General features: G+C 36.2%; 1 protein-coding gene across 1 annotated transcript in view; it reads right to left on the minus strand.

The window, feature by feature from the left end:
• The window catches only part of HERC1 (HECT and RLD domain containing E3 ubiquitin protein ligase family member 1), a 219,291-nt gene that overhangs the window by 24,593 nt on the left and 180,175 nt on the right, over positions 1-14,523 (minus strand). The window contains 3 exon segments of the mRNA XM_043980938.1: positions 1,322-1,447; positions 2,418-2,483; positions 3,794-4,087. Coding sequence (XP_043836873.1) covers positions 1,322-1,447; positions 2,418-2,483; positions 3,794-4,087 — 486 coding nt within the window.

A 14,523-nucleotide genomic window follows, 5' to 3' on the forward strand; every position in this document is an offset into this window, starting at 1 on the left:
TTATTTCAGAGACTAGTACCAGGAGCAGATAAGTAATAGAGATTAGCAGGCAAAAATAGGTCCTACAAATCATGTGAAGTACAGAAAAAAGAAATACAGATCAGCAATCCCAACTCCAATTCAATAGATATTATTGATCATCTACTACTTCTAAAGTTCTATACTATCTGGGTTATGAGGACATATTGATGAAAAATGTCACAATTAATGCCCCTAAAAAAGTTACAACCCTTCCAGGGAGATACATACCAGAAACAAATAATTGTGATACAAGGCAGACTTGAATAAGTTTAAAGGAATATTCTAAGAAAGAGAGATCAAGGAATACTGGATTATGGTAGCATCTGAATGATAAATAAAGAGGAGGATTTCAAGATGGAAAAATATGAAGGTAGCTATTTCAGAAGAGGGATACAACCAAAACCAAAACATTATGAGGAGGAAAGGAAGAAATGATTGGTACAAGTCATAATGTAAAGTATATAAATGGAGATAGGGTGAAATAAGGCTAACAAGGTGGATGGAGCTAGACTATGAAGTGTTAGGCTTAGTATGTTTTTTGGGTTTGTTTTTTTTGGTGGGGCAGTGAGGTTTAAGTGACTTGCCCAGGGTCACACAGCTAGTAAGTGTCAAGTATCTGAGGTCGAATTTGAACTCAGGTCCTCCTGAATCCAGGGGTGGTACTTTATCCACTGCGCCACCTAGCTGCCCTTGGCTGAGTATGTTTTATCCTATAAGCAAAGGAATGACTTAAGTTTTTTGAGCAGGAGAGAATGTGATCAGACCTGAACACTAGTAAGATTATTTTGGCCATGAAAGATCAGTTAAAGAGTTGGGAGACTTAAGCATTGATTTTTTTTTTTTAAGGCTAAGAGAAACTTAGATGTCCAAAGAAGTATGCATGATTAAAAAAGGAAATCATTAATTAGGGGTCTCTATATATGCATGGTAAAAAATAGTAATATTTCTATAATAATTTTCTACATAATATTTCTATGAATACATACTAAGAAATGAATTATGATGACATAGTAATGAATTATGATACATAGTAATGAATTATGATGACAATTCACTTGGGAAAAAATTCACTTAAAAATCTATTAGAAATCATCTAAATTACATCTTTAAATTAACCTAAAGAAGCTAATTTTAGTAGAACTTTTTTTTTTTTTGGTAAAGTATACTTTATAATCACTTTACTTGGAATTCCTGACAATAAGGTCATGAAATATACATCTTTACCATAAAGTTATTGTCAGTGCTGGTATCAGAATTTTCAGCCCTTTAAAATGTCTCCTCTATCACTGAACCTAGTTACCTGTTGAGCTTGTGAGAATGAAGGAGCAGCAGCTGGAATCATCACGTTTCTACCAGCCTCAGCGAGCTGTCCATGCCTTCCAGCACCCCACAGATAGACGTCACATTTGCCTCCTAGATGCCAGTCCTAGAAAATCATAGACAATCATCTTAAAATCACTAATAGGGGAAACAGAAATTAAAGGAACTCTGAGATGTCACCTTAAATTCATTAAATTAGCAAAAATTACTTAAGAGGGCATCTGTCAGTGCTGTAGGGACAGTGAAGAAACAGAAACACCAACATGCTGCTGGTGGAGCTGTGAACTGATCCAAATGTTCTAGAAAAAATTTGAAATTTTGTAGGATGACCCACAAACTGTTCATATCTTTTGAATCAATCATCCTACTACTAGACATTTATCCAGCAAAGGGAATATCAAAAAAGGGGAAAGAGCCCAGATATAACAACATATTCACAGCAGCATTCTCTGGGGTAGTAGAAAGCTAAAAAGAAAGTAAGAGTCATTTGGGAAATGGCTGAATAAACTGTAGCATACAAATGTGATCCAATGTTACTGAGTCCTAAGGCCCAACAAATATAAGGCATTCAAGAACACTTTAAAGGACTGATGTAGAATTAAGACAGCAAAACCAACAGAAAAGTAAACACAACTAAAATGAAGCAAATAAAAACAACACTAAAATAAGATTAAACTCAAATTAATTTCAATGACCAATCTTGGTCCCAAAGAAGTGGGAAGGAAACATATCTATCCCTTCTCCATAAAGAAAATGGGGACATACAGGTGTGAAATGATGTATAAACTGTCAGATGCAGTCATTTTGTCATTCGGGTTTTGCTTAAATTTGTATTTATACAGGGGAGGAATCGAAGTGGGGGGAGTCATATTGGGAAATGATTCCAATATTTTAAAAAAGAATAAGTAAAAGCCATTAATTGTAGAAAATGTTTAATAAAAATTAATTACTCTACTTAAATAAAATGAGGTGTTCCATATGAGATCAAGGATACAATGACTAATTAAACTATGTGAAAAGAAAAACAATCATATTTGAATGTACTTCAAACATATATAAATCTCATTTTTACTAACCTCAGGTCTTGATGTTGCCCAAGACATAATCTGTTCATCCATACCATTAATCCATTTACTGTTATCCTGCAAAAGCACGTAACATATTAGGGTGAATATCATAATCAATATTTACTTATTACCTCCTGAAAGCTCAACTCCTGTTTCTAATTGGCAAGATTATGGTAAATTATAAAAACCCAAGAGAATGAACTGTAACAAAATTGTTATCAATGTTGCATGTTGATAAATATTTAAATGTCTACTCTGTGAAAAGTACTGGGTTTTACTGATTCAATATGCTCTCTATCATATTGTATTTTTAAAATATAAAAATATGCTTACAAAAATAGAGAAGAAAAATATATACTCTATCAATGGGCTGATCTACTTTGACATAAAGCAGCACTATTCTGGTCAGGCATCTATATTCTTTTTTTTTTTTTGCAGGCAATGGGTTTAAGTGACTTGCCCAGGGTCACACAGCTAGTAAGTGTCAAGTGTCAAGTGTCTGAGGCCGGATTTGAACTCAGGTACTCCTGAATCCAGGGCCGGTGCTTAACCACTGCGCCATCTAGCTGCCCCATCTATGTTCTTTATAAGGTTTTTGAAGCCAAACAGCCTTCAATGCAGTCAAAAGAAAATGCCATTATACTGCAGCCATAATAATGATGAGCTTCATGGGAATCTTTAAGAGTGATTATAAAGGTGGCCAGAATGAATAAAAATCGATTAAATTTGTTTAAATCAAATCATGTTCAAAGGAGAATGGTGCAATTATTTTTTAAAAGTACATTAATTAAGGGGCAGGTAGATGGCATAGTGGATAGAGCACCGGCCCTGGATTCAGGAGTACCTGAGTTCAAATCCGACCTCAGACACTTGACACTTACTAGCTGTATGACCCTGGGCAAGTCACTTAATCCCAATTGCCTCACCAAAAAAAAAAAAAAAAAATTACATTAGGAAATAAAAAACTAGTCTAAGATGAAAGAAAATGGAGTCTATCAAAGTTAACATCTGACTAATGCACTTTAGATTTTCTGTGATTATAGGTCTATTTCTATTTATAGGAGTTACTTGCTATCAAGTAATGTACTGTATCACAGGATCACAGGTCTGGAAGCAGGAGAGACTTTACTGTTCTTCTAGCCCAGTCTCCTTATTTACAGATGATGAAAGTGAGGGCCAAAAAGGTCTAAGTGACTTACTTCCCACTGGTCAGGCAGGTATTAAGGAGCAAAGATAGTATTCCCATTTGAGTATAGTGACTCAAGTTCAGCAGACCTTACTCTGCATCATGCTTGCTGTCTCTCACTTGGTCACAGGTGCTAGGAAATCTTATAACACCTCTCCCCAACCCAGCCAAAAATAAATATCGCTTTAGAGTAATTTACCATGAGGAATGCAAGTTCATCTTCTGGAACTGGCTCCAGGTCAGGGACAGTGAAGGACTCTGGAAACTGTGCTCCCTTTGCCAGCGCTTCAGCAGCTTTGATGGTGGTTGAGAAACATTCTAACCATGCCCATTCAGTGGGATTCCATGATGAAGGATCAGGAAGACAGCTCTGGTGATGAGGTGGTACTGGCGGGTTACATAAAAGCTGATCTAGATGCAGTCCAACAGCAAGCGAAGCCAGACATTGCATATAAGGACTATGAACGAGCTGATCCCCACAAACTACATGTGGCTAAAAGAAAATTTAAGGAATAGTTATGTTGAGAAAGGTAAACGAAGACGACTAAATTCCCTAAAATGTTTTTGAAGAGCTTAAAATAGCTTTTGAAAATTGATAAAATGTTCTTTTCATCTTAAAAAAATATCACCAAGTACAAAATGAAGAAATTCATGCGTGAGGTGACAATTCTGAAGGTGCTCAGGGGTTGAGTTTCAAGGCATCCAATAGGGGAAAATTCCAAAAGAATGGGAAAAATAACAGCACAGAGAGAGAGACAGAGAGAGACAGACAGAGACAGAGAGAGAACAAGGGAGTGCGAGAGAGTGAAAGAGCACATGTGTGTACTGGAAAGGACATTGTTACTAAGCCACTCATCTCTATAAAGTATTTATGGCAAAGGTTTCTATACATATTGAAGATATTCTTGATGAAAATGTAAAGGGAAATAGGCAGGATTTTGCAATTTCTTACAGGAGACAAGATGTGGAAAGCTGTAGAGATTACAATGTCCTATTTGCTGATTAAAAACAACAACAACCCACAACCCCTTAAGGGCATTTCTAGAACAAAGCATCTCTGAAGCATATGATAATTATACAAAATTACCCCAACAGATCCTACTACATGGATAGTCTCTGATTATAATAAATATCAAATAATGCATAAAGTAGGGAGATTTATGCTCACCAAATATATCTGTCATTGAGTGTGGCTTGCACAGTCCAAAAAAAAAAAGAGATTCCCTATATACAGATGACTGTCTGGTATGAACATATACGGGAAAGATCCCAATCAATGAGATCATGGTTCCATCAAAGCATCAAAATAAAAAAATTTTTAAAACCCACCAGTATTTCCCCTTGCACAGGCTACCCTACTGAGTTAGTTCACCAATATATGTATCTCAGCTAGGCACTGTAGATGAATGAGATATCCAGAATTGAATAGGTTAAAGAGTGAGGATCGATGATACATAGAAATATATAAAGTGCTTACCATCATGCTCCATGGCACAAAATCCAATTAAAAAAAAATACAAAACATAAATGTTCTCTTTATGATTATATATGGCTACACATCATTAAGCCCCTAAGCATTCCAAAGAATCAACATTTCAAATAACAGAAGAGCCAAAGGAGAAACACATGGTAGATGGAAAACTATAACATAATATGCACCCTGACTTTATTATAAAGTTGTATAAATGGCATAACTGAGGAAATAAATGCTTCCACAAGGAGGTGGATATAATCATGTAGGAAAAGAGAGGCAGGCAAAGTAAGTACTACACATGAACTCATTAAATATTTAAAGACCTGGAGAAAGCCTCTAGTAGCCTAGATAGACACTCAAGTGCCCTGAGTAGAAGAAAATGTAGGTAAGAATTACAGAGGATGAGAAAGAAGCTGGGTTATAATGTTGCACCAATAGAAACAGTGATGAGATCACTGATATATATATATATATATATATATATCTTAATGTTAAAAAATTTGATGAAAAGTTAAAAAATAGCACCAATTTCAATTTAACTAATAGAAATTAAAGTATTATGTCTAAATTATAAAGGGATTTCCTTTGGTAAAAAGAGATAGCCCGGGGGGGGGGGTGAGCAGGGCAATGAGGGTTAAGTGACTTGCCCAGGGTCACACAGCTAGTAAGTGTCAAGTATTTGAGGCCAGATTTGAACTCAGGTCCTTCTGAATCCAGGGCCAGTGCTTTATCCACTGCACTACCTAGTTGCCCGACGAGATAGCCTTTTAAAAAAATAATTCATCCTCCCAATATTCCACACAGAAATGATAAAGTTCTATGATAAAAAAAAAACAAATAGGTTGGTTCTGATACCCCAGTGAAATTAACATGATGATAAAATGCTGATGACACTAGAATAGGGTCAATGGCAAATCATTAAAAATAAACAAAAGTTTTGTTCAGATACCATATTCAGACTGGAAAGTAATGACTTCTTATGGGTGGGAATTATCTATCTCTATTAGTATATGTTTAAAGCAATTCTGATAAACTGAAAAAATATTCTATAAAGTCACTAGGAACGGGCAGCAATGGATATCTGAGAATTAATAATCAAAAGATAAACTGGAAAGTTAGTACACTTTAACAGAGAGGGCATCACAGACAGAGTAAGCAAGGAGGTGCTGGTAGCAGTCTCTTAGCAGGAAAGAGAAAAGTGATCATAACAAATATGAAGTGACTATTAATTGGATTCTGCTTGAGACTATCTGTGGACAATAATACTACCAGTAAGAATAAGGGGCAGCTAGGTGGCGCAGTGGACAGAGCACCGGCCCTGGATTCAGGAGGACCTGAGTTCAAATCTGGCCTCAGACACTCAACACTTACTAGTTTTGTGACCCTGGGCAAGTCACTTAACCCCAATTGCCTCACCAAAAAGAAAAAACAACAACAACAACAACAACAACAAAAAACCAAAAAAGAATAATACACATTTATAGAGCACTTTAAAGTTAGCAATATTCTTTTCACATGTTATATAGTTGATTATTGCCTGAGAAAGGATAAGCGAAGCAGCTATTTGTTGACATGACAAAGAATGGAGAGTTTAGCTGTCTTCCTAGGGTGTTCATCAAGGACATACAAGAGTGCCCAAATAAGGCATTTCTAGTGATTCAGACAGAGAAAAATAATTTTGCCTCCTCACTCTGGAATTTCACTCTACAACCTGGGACTTCTCACACCAGAACATCATTCTGCCCCTGAGACTTGTTCCTCTGATTGGATGGTTTTGCCCAGGCAAGTACACCTAGGTCAGTACTATCTTCATTCCTCTACAGCCTCCACACACACACACACACACACACACACACACACACACTCTCTCTCTCTCTCTCTCTCTCTCACACTCTTTTTGGTTACTTTTCATGTGTTGTCTTCCCCCATAGAAAGTAATCTCCTTTGAGGCAGGGACTGGTTTTTTCCACTTCTATCTGTATCACTAGCATTTAGCAGTGTCTGGCATGCTGTAAGTACTTAATAAATGCTTGTTGACTTGAAGGAACCCAGAAAGCACTAGCAGACATGAAGAAGTGAAGCATCTAGGGAAACAGGAGACGTTTTTACTACTACTAACTGCTGGAAGGACAAGGCTTTAGAAAAGAAGGGGAGATCTGGGGATTGAACAACTCGTTAAGAAGATATTATCTGTGGATTTAGATTTGGAATGATGGATTGCAATTGATGAGATGGTTAAAAAAATTACGGAATCTTGAGAATCTGATCAAATAGGCTATAAATTAAAGATGGTGAGATGGAGAAAACTGCCCTTATATCTCCATTGAGTCAGACATCACAGAGTAGCAGGTACAATAAAGTATAAGGAACAGTAGAGATAATCAGTAATTCGCAGAAAGAAATTCCCAAGAGTCAGTAACAGGAAATATCTTCTCAGATATCTCTATACAAATTTATGTACCTAAAAAGATGACAATGGTAGCAGACATTTATATAGTGCTTTAAGGTTTGCAAAGTGATTTATATGCATTATGGAATGTATATTTGATATAGGAATAGAATAGAAACAAGAAGTAGGTCCCCCCCCCCACTTAAGATCTTCTAGCAAAGGATGCATTGCCACTTTACAAATATGCTGTAAAGTTCATTTTTGTTTAAGTTTAGATTGGACTCGATGGCCTTGAAGGATTCTTACAATTCTGAGAAATTTTAATTCTTTGACCTGTGACTAGAATATGGCTCTAGAAGGGTAGAAGGGTGTATCTTAATCAAAAGTATTAGAATAGATAAAAAGAAGTGGTGGAATAATATATCAAGAAAGTATATTCACATAAGGAAATCCAAGAACCTGAAATTAAAATCATGGTAGAGAGCATTTGAATGAGAATAAATAGAGAGAAAAACAGAAATAACACTGGTATGGGAATATACTAATGACCATTGGGACAGAGGAGACAACTTATAAAAAGTTTTGGAAACATTGCAATCTAGGCATCTAGAATCTAGATTTTAACAATTGAGGGAAGAATTCTCTATCAAAAGAAGAGCTGGCAATCTCTTAATAATTAATGAATGCTGGCAATCCCTTAATAATTTCATTCTTCTTAAAGTAGGAGAAGCAAGCAAGAAGACTACTATTCCAGATCTGATTTTTATCCACAAAGAGAATTTTATGGTGATGTAGAAATAATGGGAAGCTTAGAAGAAAACAGCCCACTTTAGAATTTGTGTTAGAAAGAAGAGAACTGGGGCAGCTAGGTGGCGCAGTGGATAGAGCACCAGCCCTGGAGTCAGGAGTACCTGAGTTCAAATCCGGCCTCAGACACTTAACACTTACTAGCTGTGTGACCCTGGGCAAGTCACTTAATCCCAATTGCCTCACTAAAAAAAAAGAAAGAAAGAAAGAAAGAAAGAAAGAAAGAAAGAAAGAAAGAAAGAAAGAAAGAAAGAAAGAAAGAAAGAAAGAAAGAAAGAAAGAAAGAAGAGAACCATGTATATAGTCTGACACATACTTTAATTTTCAGGTGAACAAATTTTAGAGTTCAGAGAAAGGATAGATACAATCCAAGTACCTAAAATTCAATTAGGAAAGTTGACTCAAAAAGATTGAGAAACTCATAAGAAACTCTTTGCACAAAAACAAAAATAGGAAAAGAAACTGTTGAGAGATCACTGTATATTTACAAAGAGCTCAACAATTTATAAAGAAAATGCATGATAGATGGAAGCAAGAGCAAATGAAGGAAGATGAAAATAAAAGAATACATCTGTAAGAACAGTGTCAAGTACACTGAAGTTCAGAATGAACTAAGACTGATAATGAATTCTAAAAATAAAAAAAGGGGACTGTCTTTTTTAAAGTTATGTTGAGGGAAAGAGAAACGTTAAAATAAGGGATAGGGAGAGGACCACTTTTCAGAGTGGATGGGGCAGAAAAGGAAGACACAAAGAAAGATTATTTAACTCTATTTTGCTTCTGTTTTCTCTACCATGGAGAAAGATGTTTGAAAAGCAAACTTAACAAGAAACGGAAACCATAATTTATGGAGATGAATAAAAAAAGCAACCAAGCAGACCCCAATAAGTTCAAATTACTAGACCCTTACAACTGTCAATCCACTGTCAGATGGTCTTTGAAAAATTGTGGGGGAGACTTTTGAGTCACATGACTAAACAAGATGGAGGATTAGCCATTTTCTCTGATCCTCACAACCTCTTCAAAACAGAAATTATGTGGCAAAGATAAAGTCACTTCACCTAACTCCAAAGTCCAGAAGACCAGTAACCCAAATGAAGGTAAAATTCCAAAAAATAACAACCAACTTGCACTCACACAGAACCTCCTTCCTCACACACCAGGCAGCAAGGTTGCACTGGCCACCTGACTCATGGGCTTGTAACAATTTCAGTGCCCTGGAGATCCAAGCTCCAGATTGCTTATATTTGCTGAGGCCTCAATAGCCAATGCCACAGCAGCATTTTCTGCAGGAGGAGGAAGTAGCTGGGATGGGGTGGGGTGGGGGGTATAAGAGGGAACAGGGCAAGTCACAGGTTGGCCACATAATAGAATTCAACCACAAACTCTAATCACAGCTCTCTTTCACTCAGTGCCAGGAATTCCCAACTCCAAAGGTCTGAAATCTGGCCAGACTACAAACCCAGCCTGCCAGCATTCTGCACTGGTAGGCCAGAGAACTGAGATATAGAGGGAACAGGATATGCTGTGTCTGGAGAAGCCATTGCAGCCCACTAAACCCTAGAGAAAGAGTTCAGCATTAAGAGGGGCCAGTTCTGTCCCCACAAAATTCACCTGGGGCAGAGGACTAGGCTGATGAATTGTCCAGCATGCAAGAAGACACTGAGATCCAGTTCCCAGGGAAACCACTATTAAAAGGGTGGGAGTTCAAAAGTGAGCAATAAGGGAAAATGGAGGAGGGGGGGGCAGGTTTGGAGACTGAAATTACCATCTCAGATGAAAGAAAACTCAAAAATCTTTAGTATAAGGATACACCAACAAGGGAAACATTTAACTGCAGAAAGAAAAAAGGCCTCCAGATCTGAAAACAAGTTCAGGTACCTATGAATAATTAATACAAAATAGAGAAAAATTATTGAATAACTGAGGATCCTGTGGATTCTGAGAACACAGTACTACAACATACCATTCCTGAGTGGTTTAAAAAAAAAATGAGAATTCTGATGGCTGAATTTATGACCTGCACAGCAGAAATAATTGACACAATAGAAAAATCTGAATCTACAGAATGACACAGGAGGTGTCTCAATTTTTTACAAAGGAACAAGAATGCACTCTGCAAATAATAGGCTGATTTACTCAAAGTCAATTCCTGTCAAAATCCTGGAATACACTATTACAGGAAAAGTTAAGAGCCAGCATAACAACATTATTAAACAAGACTAACCTCACTTCCTCTTCAGAAAGAAAATAAATCAATAAATCAGAGGGGTACAGAAGATTTAATTTACATAGCTTTAGCAAGGCATACAGTCTATTTTTTTTTTAAGTGAGGCAATTGGGGTTAAGTGACTTGCCCAGGGTCACACAGCTAGTTAAGTGTTAAGTGTCTGAGGCTGGATTTGAACTCAGGTACTCCTGACTCCAGGGCCAGTGCTCTATCCACTGGGCGATCTAGCTGCCCAAGGCATACAGTCTAAATGATAATAGTTGCATGGATTCAGAAGTGGGGAGATCTCTAGTCAATTGCTAGAGTAACCAATTATTTTCTCTGCACTATTCAGTATTTTTACACAATGCTTAATGAAGAGTAGAAACTTAACAAAAGCTTAACAATTAGAAATGTCCAAAAGTGGAATGGAATTGCCTAAGAGCTGGTCAGTTTCCCCTTACCAGAGATCTTCAAGCAAAGGATAGATAATCACTTCTCGGAGATGTTATGGAGAGAAACCCTATTCAGATACAGTTTAGCAAATATAGGCTCAAAGTTTCTGTGAGCTTAGGAAAGGCACATTCATTTCAATGCATTCTGTCAAAAACCATGCCCTATTTACTTTGCTTTGTATTTTATTCATGATTTCACCCTCTCCAGTATAACATACATCTTTTCTCATATTCCAAACAATGGGTAAAGAAAAAAAGGTATACTCTTTGTTCCTCATTCCCACTTTTTTTTTTTTTTTTAGTGAGGCAATTGGGGTTAAGTGACTTGCCCAGGGTCACACAGCTAGTAAGTGTTAAGTGTCTAAGGCCGGATTTGAACTCAGGTACTCCTGACTCCAAGGCCAGTGCTCTATCCACTGCGCCATCTAGCTGCTCCCTCATTCCCACTTTTAAACATGCCCAATTTCTGCCTTGACTCTCATTTTTCAGATGCATTTCATCCATCTCAATCACCCTATATAGATCTGAGTTTCTGTTACCTACCAATACCTAGGAAATTCTCCCTCCTACATCAAGGACTTCAATATTATTCTCAAAGTTTTCCTCTTGATCTCAACTTCTGCTTTTAGTCTTCTTAATTCATGCATAGGAATGGTCAAAAACTTCATCTCACCATCATCCATCACCATTCAATTTCATGATCCAGAACTATATCTCCTTCCACCAGCCACAGTCTATCCTCCCATTCTCCCTTTGCTTTATTCCTAAATCTACTATTTGTCCTCACCATGACGTCAAATAATTTCATCCCTCCCTATTTTCCCAGTCCATCACTCGCTTTTTTCCCTTAAAAATCCCAATATTCTAGTTAAACATTCAACTACACATTGCCCCCGCCATCTCCCTCCCCTTTAGTCCCTCTCTTCTTTGTCCTCTCATTATTCATGCCTTGTCAAAGACTAATAATAAGTTACTCCCACCATCAGCTTTCACTGCTCTTTCTAGCATGCTGCTGAAAGCAACTGGAAGAAATCACATAATCATGCTAGTTTCTCTACTAAATCATGTTATATATCCTCAATTGAGTCCTCATTTAAAAAAAAAATTGTTTTAGTTCTAAAATCTCTCCCTCATTCCTCCCCTTACCCCATTCTATTAGGAAAACAAGATTCCCTATTTCAAGTATGTACAATCTTGCAAAACAAATTCCTGCATTTGTAACGTCCAAGTAAAAGAAAAAAAGACAGTGAAGAAAATATATAATAAACTATGCTCTGAGTCCATCAGCTCTCTGTCTGGAGAAGGATAGCATGTTTCATACCAAGTCTTTTGGAACTGTGGTTGGTTATGGTGTTGATCAGAGTTACTAAGTCTTTCAAAGTTGAATATCTTTACAATATTGCTTGCTGTTATTGTATACATTGTTCTCCTACTTCTGCTCACTTCACTTTGCATCAGTTCACACAAGTTTTCCTAAGCTTCTCTGAAAGGATCCCCTTTATCATTTCTTATATCACAATAGTATTCCAATGGAATTAATTGTTCCAATAGAATTGTTCTTTAAATGTTTGGTAGAATTTGCTCGTAAATCCAAATGGTCCTGGAGTTTTCTGGAGGGAGGGGTAGGAACATTTATGGTTATTACAATTTCTTTTTCTAAGATAGGGCTATTTAATATTTTATTTGCTGTTCTGTTAATCAAGGCAATCTGTATTTTTGTAAATATTCATTGATGTTGTTAGTTTTACTTGGCATATAGTGGGGAAAGTAGCTCCTTGCTTTTATTTTTTCATTAGTTGTGAATTTACCTTTTTTACTTCTGGTAATGATAATTTGCTTTTTAAAAAAATCAAATTAGCTATTAGATTATCTATTTTTTTTCTTTTAAGAAACCAGTTTCTAGTTTTATTAATTTTGTTAATATTCTCTTTCATTTTTGGATCTATTTTGGTGTTTAATTGGGGGAGGGAGATTTACTTTGTTTTTCTAGTTTTTTCTCTCTCCTATTGATGAAAGAGTTTAGAGATATAAATTTTCCTCTAATTACTACTTTGGAGGGCATGTCACAAATTTTGTATACTTTCATTGTCATCTTTAATGAAGTTATTGTTTCTATGATTTGTTCTTCAACTATTATGATTTCTTCTAAACATTCTTTAGGATTGTTAGTGTTTAAATAATTTTTAGTCTTTGCTTCAAAGGTGCTTTATTGACTATAATTTTAATTGCATTTAAGATACTTTAATATTTATACTTTTCTGCATTTTCTAAGGTTTTTATGCCCTAGACAATTTTCATGAAGGTGCCATGCACAAATGAAAATTAGGTACAATACTTTCTGTGCTTATTCAATATTCTCTAGAGGTCTATCATATCTAACTTTTCTAAAATTATAATCAGGATCTAAATTTTCTTTATGCTTATTATTTGGATCTATTTAGTTAGGTCTGAGAGGTAAAATTAGCGCCTCATTCCACTATCATAGTTCTACTGTCTATTTATCCTGTAACTGATTTAACTTTTATAAATTTAGACACTGTTTCATGCAAATAGTTTTTTTGGGTGGGGGGTGAGGCAATGAGGGTTAAGTGACTTGCCCAGGGTCACACAGCTAGCAAGTGTCAAGTGTAATGCAGATATTTTAATACTGTGATATAATTCACTGCCTAGGGCACCTTTTAGCAAAAGGTCATTTCCCTGTTCCTCTTTAACTTAGGTCTATTTTTGTTTTTTTCTTTGTCTGAGAATACGATTGTAGCCCTACCACTTTAACTTCACCTGAAGTGTAATAGATTTTTCCCTCTAGCTCCTTATTTAATTCTGTATCTTTGTTTCTAGTATGTTTGGTGTTTTTAAAAAATATATTCTAGTTGCCAATCCACTTCATGAGTGAATTCATCCCATTCACTTTCACAGTTCTGATAGCTATGTATTTCCCTCTATCCTATTCTTTTAAAAGTACACTCTTATTCCTGCTACCTCTTTAAAAGTCTGTTTTGCTTCTGACTAATACCTCCTTTAATCTATCTGTTGTTCTTCAGACACAGCTCACATATACCTCTAGTCCATTTTCAGTTATGCTGAGAAGCTGCCAGCTTGGTTGTCTGTACTGGTGATGGCCTCCTCTCTCATGGAGGTAGCCCATGGACTTTTAACTTTTATGCAGTTGTGGGATGGAAGAAATAACTTACTATAGTTTCTCATTAGATTTCTTGATCGCTATTAGATCTAGTACAAATTTTGGGTTTTTGCTTGAGTGGGTTTAAGGGAGCTGGACAGTTGGCTTCTTTTTAAGCAGCTATTTTAGCCATAAGTCCAAGATACAATTTCATCCTGTGCCTTCTGTGACAGATCTTTCTTGGTTCTCTTGCAACCTTGTCTTATCATTCCTTCTCAGTCTCCTTTGCTGGATTCTCATCTACATGTATATATCCCTCAAAACTCTGTCTTTTTCTCTTTCTACCTTCTCCTGGGGTGATATCAATCAGATCCTATTAGTATAGTAATTATTCTCCCAATTATCTGTATGTATGTATGTATGTATGTATGTATGTATGTATGTATGTATGTATGTATGTATTTATTTATTCATTCA

The sequence above is a fragment of the Dromiciops gliroides genome, chromosome 2 (assembly GCF_019393635.1).
Source record: "Dromiciops gliroides isolate mDroGli1 chromosome 2, mDroGli1.pri, whole genome shotgun sequence".
NCBI lineage: Eukaryota > Metazoa > Chordata > Mammalia > Microbiotheria > Microbiotheriidae > Dromiciops > Dromiciops gliroides.